The 11,271-nt window shown below is 33.5% G+C and overlaps 1 protein-coding gene across 2 annotated transcripts; it reads left to right on the top strand.

Moving 5' to 3' along the window:
• Window positions 5,655-11,129, top strand: LOC104736440 (dipeptidyl aminopeptidase 4-like). Of its 2 annotated transcripts, XM_010456417.2 has the most exons (7): window positions 5,655-5,777; window positions 5,920-6,355; window positions 6,716-6,913; window positions 7,006-7,035; window positions 7,142-8,248; window positions 8,339-8,900; window positions 11,045-11,129. In XM_010456417.2, exons 2-6 carry the CDS (start codon window positions 5,999-6,001, stop codon window positions 8,894-8,896), a joined length of 2,250 nt encoding a protein of 749 aa, XP_010454719.1. In that variant the 5' UTR covers window positions 5,655-5,777; window positions 5,920-5,998; the 3' UTR covers window positions 8,897-8,900; window positions 11,045-11,129. The 2 variants fall into 2 exon arrangements, with proteins under 2 accessions (XP_010454719.1, XP_010454718.1); XM_010456416.2 differs by lacking the exon at window positions 11,045-11,129 and having other exon boundaries at window positions 8,339-9,055.

Raw genomic sequence — 11,271 nt, 5'->3', positions numbered from 1 at the left:
GTGAACACATCCCATCATTTGCTGCAGAAGTAAGCGAACCAAAAACACTGTGGAATCAATGTGTTGTCAAGATTAGCCCAAAGTGTGCATTGGATGCAATAGCTCAAGTTTTCATGAATGGAGTCGTCTCGGATGCTTGCTGCAAGGAGCTTGTGACAGAAGGAAAAGAATGTCATGATACACTTATCAAATATATTGCCGATAGACCTAGTTTGATAGCACGTGAAACCCAATATTTGAAAAAAAGAGACGATTTGTGGGTTCATTGTGTTTCTGTTACCAAAACCTTATAGATGGCGTAATGATGTATGATTGAATGTTTTAAGATAAGATATTTATTTAAATAAAATTATTTCTTTTTCTTTTTTATAATGCTCTTAGGCTATGTAAACTCTATATATGGCTAAAACTTCATATCATATCAGTTTTATATGTATCATTACATGGAACAATATATAACTCCCTCAAAATCCTAAGATTTTTTTTTTTGGGTTCTAGACATGTCAAAAAAACTAACTACAATAAAAAAAAAACACTATAATTACTTGTCATGATTAAATCTAAATAGACAGTCTTGCTTTGAAATGGAGAAATAACTATATGTGAAGAGAAATTATATTAAATATATACACAGCTAAAATATTCAAAGATCTCAATAAAATTATTATACAAATCATAATATAGATGAAGTTGTGAGATAATAGTCCTATACCCTTAAGATTAGACATAACTGTAATTGCAAAAAAACATTTTCACACTATATAGTGTGTAGAATATACATTATGTTAGTCTACATAAACACAACTAAATTAAAAACTCTTCAAGCTAGCGAACCAAAAAATCAATAAGAGAAGCACAAATTCAAAGCCAATAATGGTAGGGAAAAATTTATCTTTCGAAAAACTAAAATCTCTTGTGCCTTCTAAATTGCAAAACAGTATGTTCAAGGACTTGGATAGCATTTAAGATCACATAATCAGTTATATAAATTAAAATATAATTTACAGTAGAAAATTATTTTAAAAGTATAGTTTTTAATATTTTTTAAAGGTAAAGTAAATATTTACCAATTAACGCTTTTGATTGTTTGATATAACTCTATAACCAAATAACTACATTAAAGCTTAATAAGTTAATAAAAGAAATAACTGTATCTAAATCAATGACATGTTTTAAAACTATCATTCATATCTATAAATAGAGTAAGAATATTCAATCGGAGAATAAAACATAAACTAAAAGTTCTATTTTTCCTTCACCAAAAAAGAAAAAAACAATTTAAAGTTTAAAAACATATAAAATGGGAAAACTTAACCTGTCTATGGTTTTTCTTGTGGTTATCCTTGTTACGATTAGTGAACACATCCCATCATTTGCTGCAGAAGTAAGCGAACCAAAAACACTGTGGAATCAATGTGTTGTCAAGATTAGCCCAAAGTGTGCATTGGATGCAATAGCTCAAGTTTTCATGAATGGAGTCGTCTCGGATGCTTGCTGCAAGGAGCTTGTGACAGAAGGAAAAGAATGTCATGATACACTTATCAAATATATTGCCGATAGACCTAGTTTGATAGCACGTGAAGCCCAATATTTGAAAAAAAGAGATGATTTGTTGGTTCATTGTGTTTCTGTTACCAAAACCTTATAGATGGCGTAATGATGTATGATTGAGTGTTTTAAGATATGATATTTATCTAAATAAAATTATTTCTTTTTTATAGTGCTATTAGGCTATGTAAACTCTATATATGGGTAAAACTTCAAATTATATCAGTTTTATATGTATCATTACATGGAACAATATATAACTCCCTCAAAATCCTAAGAATTTTTTGTTTTTTGGGTTAGAAATGAAGAGAGAAAAAATTATATGTAACTAGACATGTCAAAAAAACTAACTACAACATAAAAAACACTATAATTACTTGTCATGATTAAATCTAAATAGACAGTCTTGCTTTGAAATGGAGAAATAACTATATGTGAAGAGAAATTATATTAAATATATACACAGCTACATATTCAAAGATCTCAATAAAATTATTATACAAATCATAATATAGATGAAGTTGTGAGATAATAGTCCTATACCCTTAAGATTAGACATAACTGTAATTGCAAAAAAACATTTTCACACTATATAATGTGTAGAATATACATTATGTTAGTCTACATAAACACAACTAAATTAAAAACTCTTCAAGCTAGCGAACCAAAAAATCAAGAAGAGAAACACAAATTCANACACAAATTCAAAGCCAATATTGGTAGGGAAAAATTTATCTTTCGAAAAACTAAAATCTCTTGTGCCTTCTAAATTGCAAAACAGTATGTTCAAGGACTTGGATAGCATTTAAGATCACATAATCAGTTATATAAATTAAAATATAATTTACAGTAGAAAATTATTTTAAAAGTATAGTTTTTAATATTTTTTAAAGGTAAAGTAAATATTTACCAATTAACGCTTTTGATTGTTTGATATAACTCTATAACCAAATAACTACATTAAAGCTTAATAAGTTAATAAAAGAAATAACTGTNGTTCAAGGACTTGGATGGCATTTAAGATCATATAATCAGTTATATAAATTAAAATATAATTTACAGTAGAAAATTATGTTAAAAGTATAGTTTTTAATATTTTTTAAAGGTAAAGTAAATATTTACCAATTAACGCTTTTGATTGTTTGATATAACTCTATAACCAAATAACTACATTAAAGCTTAATAAGTTAATAAAAGCAATAACTGTATCTAAATAAATGACATGTTTCAAAACTATCATTCATATCTATAAATAGAGTAAGAATATTCAATGGGAGAATAAAACATAAACTAAAATTTCTTTTTTTCATTCACCAAAAAAGAAAACACAATTTAAAGTTTAAAAACATATAAAATGGGAAAACTTAACCTGGCTATGGTTTTTCTTGTGGTTATCCTTGTTACGATGAGTGAACACATTCCCTCATTTGTTGCAGAAGTAAGCGAACCAAAAACACTGTGGAATCAATGTGTTGTCAAGATTAGCCCAAAGTGTGCTTTGGATGCAATAGCTCAAGTTTTCATGAATGGAGTCATCTCGGATGCTTGCTGCAAGGAGCTTGTGACAGAAGGAAAAGAATGTCATGATACACTTATCAAATATATTGCCGATAGACCTAGTTTGATAGCACGTGAAGCCCAATATTTGAAAAAAAGAGATGATTTTTGGGTTCATTGTGTTTCTGTTACCAAAACCTTATAGATGGCGTAATGATGTATGATTGAATGTTTTAAAATAAGATATTTATTTAAATAAAATTATTTCTTTTTCCTTTCTATAAAGCTCTTAGGCTAGGTAAACTCTATATATGGGTAAAACTTCAAATTATATCAGTTTTATATGTATCATTACATGGAACAATATATAACTCCCTCAAGATCTTAAGAAATTTTTTTCCTCGGTTAGAAATGAAGAGAGAGAAAATTATATGTAACTAGACCTGTCAAAAAAACTAACTACAATAATAAAAAAACACTATAATTACTTGTCATGGATAAATATAAATAGACAGTCTTGCTTTGAAACGGAGAAATAACTATACTTGAAGAGAAATTACATTAGATATATACATAGCTAAATATTCAAAGATCTCAATAAAATTATTATACAAATCATAATATAGATGAAGTTGTGAGATAATAGTCTTATACCCTTAAGATTAGACATAAGTGTAATTGCACAATGATTATCAATTGGTTGTTAACATTAAACTTATTTATTAGCAATACATGCTAAGATACACCAATATGGTAAGCTTCTAACAATCTCCATCCAATGATTATCAATTGGTTGTTAACAGGTTGTTCCCAAGGTAAGAGGAAAACGCTATGGCTTCGGTAACCTTTTTGATAAGTTCTCGTCTATTGCTCCACCACGCCAGATTCCTAAGTTACAAGGAGAGATTCAAACTTTGAAGGCACATGAACTCCAAAAAGATGCTCAGATCAAGTACCTCATGAAATGCAACAAGCTTCTCCTAGGAAAGTTTCTTGACCTACAACCACCTAACCATCCAGTGACCACAAGCATGGAAGAAGATGATGAAACCCAGCCATAGTTTCTGTAATGATTTTGTATAACGGTTAATTACTACCATTTTTTGTAAAACTTTTGAACTTATCAATGTATGAAGTGTTGTATACTGGGTAATTTTATCTAGAAATGTTATAACTGCAAAATTAATCAAAAATCATCTACAATTGATTATAAGAAATACAAATGTGAATCAAAAATTATTATGAACAATTACAGGTGAGTTTTGAAGGAAAATATAAAGAAAATTTCGAAGGAAATGAGAATGAAAAAACTTCGAAGGAAATTAGAACGAAACCAAGTAGAAGGAAACGAGAAGGAACTTGTGAAAAGAAATGAGAAGGGAGATTTCGAAGGAAAAGCACAGGAAATTTTTGGAAGGAAACTAGAAAGAGATATTTTTCTTCGAAATGCGAGAAGGAAAACAGTCAATACTGTCTTTCACGGTTCCTTCCAATTTTCATTCGCGCTTTCCTTCGACGTGTTTTCGTAGAAAATTTGCTTCGAATTTCTTTCCAAAATCGATTTCCTACGGGGGTTTACCTCCATTTTTTATCCGAAGGAAAATGGTGAATAACAGGTGTTTCCTTCCATTTTCCTTCGTAATCTGCGATAGGAAATTGAAAGTTTTCTTGTAGTGATGGCAATGCAAGGAAGATAAATGATACCTTGTCCTTTGTCGCATTCGTCTCTACTTTTCAATTTACATCAAATATTTTTGTACAAAATAGTAGCTAAGATGATAGAGATATAAGTTATGATTTGAAGATGAATGCTAAATATAACATCTCTTTACAAAAGGATATGGGACTTGCCTTGTGTATTACATGTATACTTAGCTAGATCTAATACTTTGTTTTTATCTGTGGTCCTCCATTTCACATATAGAACTGATCCAATGCTACTCCTAGCTCCATTTCACTATGTAGTTCTATTATGGGCATAGAAACATTTTCAAATTTCTGTTTATGTTTACTATGGACAGCGGCGATTCTAATCTAGTTCCAAATAAGATGAGACTTTGGGAGATTGGGTACATTAGAAAATTAGTTGTTTTAGCAACATAAATAGAATTTGAATTCAAAAACTTTTTATGGTGTGTCTTTTTTTGTCTGTAACATGTTTTGTCAATATTAGTAAAAAGAGCAAAATAATTATAATAATGCTGAGTGAAATCAAGAGTCTAGTAAAATACTAATTATGTAAGTGCACCATATAAAAACTAAATTCTAAAATCTCTACCTCCCTCAGTATGATTATAATTATTATTTTTTCAACATATGATCTATAATTTTTTTTGGATAATATATGATCTGTACACCATATAAAAACTAAATTCTAAAATACGTACCTGCCTAGTAAGATGATTACAATCAGTATTTTTTTTCATCATATGATCTATAATTAGTTATTAAGTAAACCAAAAAATATACTCAAGATCTAAGAAATAAATTATTTTAAAATTTTAATTGAATAACAAGTAATTGTAGGGAAAAAAAAAAAAATCAAAACCTTGGTGAATTTGTGAGTCACCGAAAAGAAAATACTGTATATATTCTCTCTATGACATTGACACCCAGATACATAGCTGAATCAGTTCCTATCGATTTGTATAAAAGTTTTATATCCTTATCCGACCGAACTCAGTTGTTCATCCCTCCCAACCTCTCTAATCTCATTCAGCTCCATTCCCAATGTAAGCCCACCCCCAACTTCAACTCTCTTATTAATCTCCTTCTTCCTCTTTCACCTTCAATGATCGCTGGTGCTGATAGATCATTGTACCCATTATTAATGTCAAATTCATGATGGAGTTTGACTCTTTTGTTATTTTGCAGATTGTTGAGAGCAGATCTCATGTGTTACAGTGCTTAAACGAATCAAAACCACCTTTGAGAATCTAAAGGATTGCACTTTATGGCGGATATGTCCGAAAAGGATGTTCCTTTCGCGGTTGAAGATATTGTTCAGTCGCCTTTACCTGGTTATGTAGCCCCAACTGGTGTCAGCTTTAGTCCTGATGACTCTTTGATCACTTACTTGTTTAGCCCTGAAGAGAATTTGAATAGGAGGCTGTACGCGTTTGATGTGAATAGAGGTGAATCTAGTTTGGTGTTTAGTCCTCCTGATGGTGGAGTTGATGAGAGCAACATTTCACCGGAAGAGAAACTCAGAAGGGAGAGGTTAAGGGAGCGTGGATTAGGAGTAACTCGGTACGAATGGGTCAAGACTAACTCAAAGATGAGATTCATTATGGTGCCTTTACCTGCCGGGGTTTGTTCTGTTATTCCCTTGCTTCTATAATCAATCTTACCTTTTTTTCGTTAGGAATCCTGCAACATTTCGATAATTTTATTGGAATTGTGTGTGAGTTTTTAAAGAACACAGATGAATTTGAACTGAAAAGAGATGGATTTAGCTAGCTTTAGTCATTGATTCTTTATTGCAATCGTTGAAACAAAGATATGCAAGAGGGTTTGTTCCTGATCTTTATAATCCATAGTCTGAATCTTATCAGCTGCATTTGTGATCTTTCTTACGTGTAACATTCTTTATTGTAAAATCTTGAGATAAACTAACTCCGTTTGGTTTACTTTATCGTTTTGTTTTGTGTTGTGTTGTGATCGTGGTTAGGTGTATATGAAGGACCTTTCTTCATCACCAGATCCGGAGCTCATAGTTCCAAGTTCTCCCACTTCTCCAGTCATCGATCCTCGTCTATCTCCCAATGGCTTATTTCTTGCATATGTAAGAGACTCGGAGTTGCATGTCCTCAGTTTGTTAAAAAACCAGACACAACAGATAACAAATGGTGCCAATGGAAGTACTTTGGTAAGTAAATCTTTACTTCATGACTGCTATTGTGGTCTTATTATTAAACATTCTCTCGGGAGAATAACTGTGATTTCTTTTGTTTGCTGCAGACTCATGGTCTTGCTGAGTACATAGCTCAGGTGAGTAAAGTTTCTCTGAAAACTGCCCATTTTGTTTGTATCCCTGAAGAAATAGACGGCTTATGCTACAAAGTGTGTGTTATATCTGAAACTTTTCCTATTCCAGGAGGAGATGGATCGGAGGAATGGGTATTGGTGGTCATTAGATAGCCAGTTTATCGCATATACAGAAGTTGACTCCTCACAGATCCCTCTGTTCAGAATAATGCATCAGGGAAAAAGCTCGGTTGGTTTAGAGGCGCAAGAAGATCATGCTTATCCTTTTGCAGGAGCTCTCAATTCCACTGTCCGTCTCGGGGTAGTTTCTTCAGCTGGCGGCGGGACGACGACTTGGATGGATCTTGTGTGTGGAGGAAAAGCAAATACTGAGAACGAGTATCTTGGTAGAGTCAGTTGGATGCCTGGGAATGTTCTCACAGCTCAGGTTCTGAATAGGTCCCAGAGTAGACTTAAACTCATCAGGTTTGACATAAACACTGGTCAAGGAAACATACTGTTGATTGAAGAATCCGACGCGTGGGTGACTTTACACGACTGTTTTACCCCTTTGGAGAATGTCCCTTCGTTGAGAGGTTCAGGAGGATTCATTTGGGCCAGCGAGAGGACTGGTTTCAGTCATTTGTATCTCTATGAGTCTGATGGGACATGCCTTGGAGCTATCACTAGTGGTGAATGGATGGTTGAGCAAATAGCAGGTGTAAATGAGCAGATGAGTCTAGTGTATTTCACAGGAACCCTTGATGGACCACGTGAGACTAATCTTTACTGCACAAAACTGGAAGCTGGAGATGCATCTCGGTGTCAACCGACGAGGCTTACACATGGGAAAGGAAAACATATAGTTGTGCTAGATCACCAGATGAAGAACTTTGTTGACATTCATGATTCAGTTGATTCGCCTCCGCGGGTTTCTCTTTGCTCTTTGAGCGACGGAACCGTACTCAAGATTCTTTACGAGCAGACATCTCCTAAACTACTGAAAAGTCTTAAACTTGAGCCTCCAGAGTTTGTTCAAATACAAGCGAATGATGGAAAGACAATGCTGTACGGTGCGGTTTACAAACCTGACAGTTCGAAATTTGGTCCTCCTCCATATAAAACAATGATCAGCGTTTACGGAGGTCCCAGCGTTCAGCTGGTTCATGATTCTTGGATTAATACAGTCGACATGAGGACACAGTACCTGAGAAGCAGAGGCATCTTAGTTTGGAAGGTTCTACAAATTCTTTATCTTGAATAAGAAGGTTCACTCTAAAGATGAGGCTTTAGAATTGATATATTTATCTCTATAAATCTTTTGCAGCTTGATAACAGAGGAACTGCAAGACGTGGGCTGAAGTTTGAATCTTGGATCAAGAATAACTGTGGATATGTTGATGCAGAAGATCAAGTAACCGGAGCCAAATGGCTAACAGACCAAGGTCTAGCTAAACCAGACCACATTGGGGTGTACGGTTGGAGTTACGGTGGTTACCTCTCAGCTACACTCTTGACTAGATACCCTGAGATCTTCAACTGCGCTGTCTCGGGTGCTCCTGTTACATCTTGGGATGGCTATGACTCATTCTACACAGAAAAGTACATGGGACTTCCCTCAGAGGAGGAGGAGGGATACCTGAAAAGCGCGGTAATGCATCATGTGGAGAACCTGGCTGATAAGCAGAAGCTGATGTTAGTACACGGGATGATCGATGAGAATGTGCATTTCAGACACACTGCTAGGCTTGTGAACGCGCTTGTTGAAGCTGGTAAGCGCTATGAGTTGTTGATATTTCCTGATGAACGGCATATGCCTCGGAGGGGAAAGGACCGGGTATATATGGAACAGAGGATTTGGGAGTTTATAGAGAGGAACTTGTGAAAAGGTACTCCACCACAAACATTGTTGCTTTAATTTATTTTTTCACATTCTTTTTTTTTTTTTTCCTTTATTACACGAATAAATGGTATTATCTCTCATGAATAAGGTTATAACTAAAATTAACTCGTTTCTTTTTTTTTTGAGAACTCTATCAATTTATTTAATTTCATATACAAAATATAATTAAACTATATTATAATGTTCTTTTCAATAAAATGAAAATTGCCTAATTTTTGAATGGGAGATTCTAAAAAATAGTTTTTTTTTCCAAACTTAGCACAACATCTCTAAAATTCCAAAAATAGCCCCAGTTAATTTTTTTAAATTAAATCCTAAATTTAAAATACTAAATTCTATCTCTCAAAACTATACGAAATTGAAAACCCAAACCTAAAAAACAAAATTCTAAAAATTAATTTTAAATATTTTAATGTGCTAAATAGTGCTATTTTTGAAAATTTATAGAATGTGTGTTATAATTGTCCGTAAAACTTTAGTGCTATTTTAAGGTATTTCTTTTCTTTAATTCTTTTATGTTTTGGAAAGGAGATTGATCAACTTGGTATGATACTTTTTCTATTAACTTTTTAGGAATTATATAAATATTTTGTTCTTCAGAATTTAATTTGATGTATAAAGTCTCTCTTTAAATGTTGGAAGAATAAAGTAGAAACAAATACCCGAAAGGCAAAAAGAGAGTCATTTGATTGAAAATCTCTAGAGTCGGTCTGAAACGGTAAACATATGCGTCCGTTACGGAAACGGTATTCTGCCTTGGAGAAGAGTTGACGGCGTTAATAGTCGTATAAAAACCTCCGTTAAAAGTCAGCGAGGTCAAACCGTATAAATAGATCCCCACAAACTTCGCCGCTGTTCAAAGAAGACTCACTACTGTTTTCTCTCTCTCTCTCTCTCTTCTTCTTCTTCGTCCTTTCATTTTCTGGGAAACGCTAAAAAATTTCTCGAGCTACAAAAAAAAAAGTGGAGATAGGGTTTTCGGATTCGCAGAAACTTGGCGAGTAAGTTTAATCGCACACTAGTTCCAAGAATACGAATAGGATTGACAATTTAATCGCCTGGAGAATTGTTGGGGAAAGAGTCCAATCGCCGGGAGAAGATTCGAAAGTCGTCGGGAGAAAATGGAGCGAGTTGCAGAGAAATAGATAACGGAGAAAACGGGAGCACGGCTGCGTGATTAACTTTTTTTTCTTCTTCATTAAGAGTTAGACTTCACGATCGCGATTTAGGGATTTAAGGGATAGCGGATCTTTTGTTTGGATCGTGTGATCCATTTTAATGGATTTGGGTCGAATAGTTTGGTTGGATTTGTAATATTTGATTTTTAATAAGGTTTTATAGACCTTTACGTTACTTTTCAAAATTAAGAAAATGTTAAACAAATGAGGAAAATAAGAGAGTGGCATTCACGATCATTTTTTTTTTTTTTTTTTTTTTTNGTGGCCTTCCACCACTGCGCTTGATGTGAAGCGAAATGGAATGATCGAGTTTTTTTCTAATAAAAATAAACTTTATTAAAATTTAATTGACTAACAACAAGTAATAATAGAATAGTAGGGAAAAAAAAAATACAAATCAAAACCTTGGCTGAAGTTGTGAGTCATTCATCATCCCTCAGACCGAACATAAAACTTTCTCTCTATGACACGGCCAGATAGCTGATTCAGTTCCTCTCGATTATATTCTTATCCGCACTCACTTCATCATATCTCGCAATCTCTCTGATCATTCATTCAGAATGTAAGCCCACCCCCAACTTCAACTCTCTAATCTCCTTCTTCCTCCTTCACCTTTCACTTATCTCTATCTCAAATTGTCAATGGGAAAGATTATATTCTCCCTTCATGCGACATGTTGATCGTTTGGTGCTGATTGATCATTATAGTACCCATTAATGTCTTTGTTTATTTCGATTTGATTTGCAGAACCATATATTAGCATCGATATAAAGTTGACTTTTTCGTTTTTTTGTTTTTCTTGTTTATGTATCAAAATGTAGTGCAACCATTTAAAAGGGTTTGGTATACATTGTCAGATTTTGTTTTGTGATTCAAGAAAGCTTGATGCTTTTGAGTTTTGAAATTTTCTCAATCTGTTCATGTTCAAGATTTTTCATGTTATATCTTGCAGACTGTTGACGTAGATCGAAATCATAAGATTCTTTCTTTATGGCGGATATGCCTGAAACTGACGTTCCTTTCGCGGTTGAAGATATTGTTCAGTCGCGTTATGTAGCACCAATTGGAGTCAGCTTTAGTCCTGATGACTCTTTGATCACTTACTTGTTTAGCCCTGAAGAGAATTTGAATAGGAGGCTGTACGGGTTCGATGTGAATAGAGGTGAATCTAGTTTGGTG

Source organism: Camelina sativa, chromosome 13 (genome assembly GCF_000633955.1).
Source record: "Camelina sativa cultivar DH55 chromosome 13, Cs, whole genome shotgun sequence".
Lineage (NCBI taxonomy): Eukaryota > Viridiplantae > Streptophyta > Magnoliopsida > Brassicales > Brassicaceae > Camelina > Camelina sativa.
The sequence above is the reverse complement of the archived record's forward strand: the minus strand, read 5'-3'. Positions and strand labels throughout refer to the sequence as shown.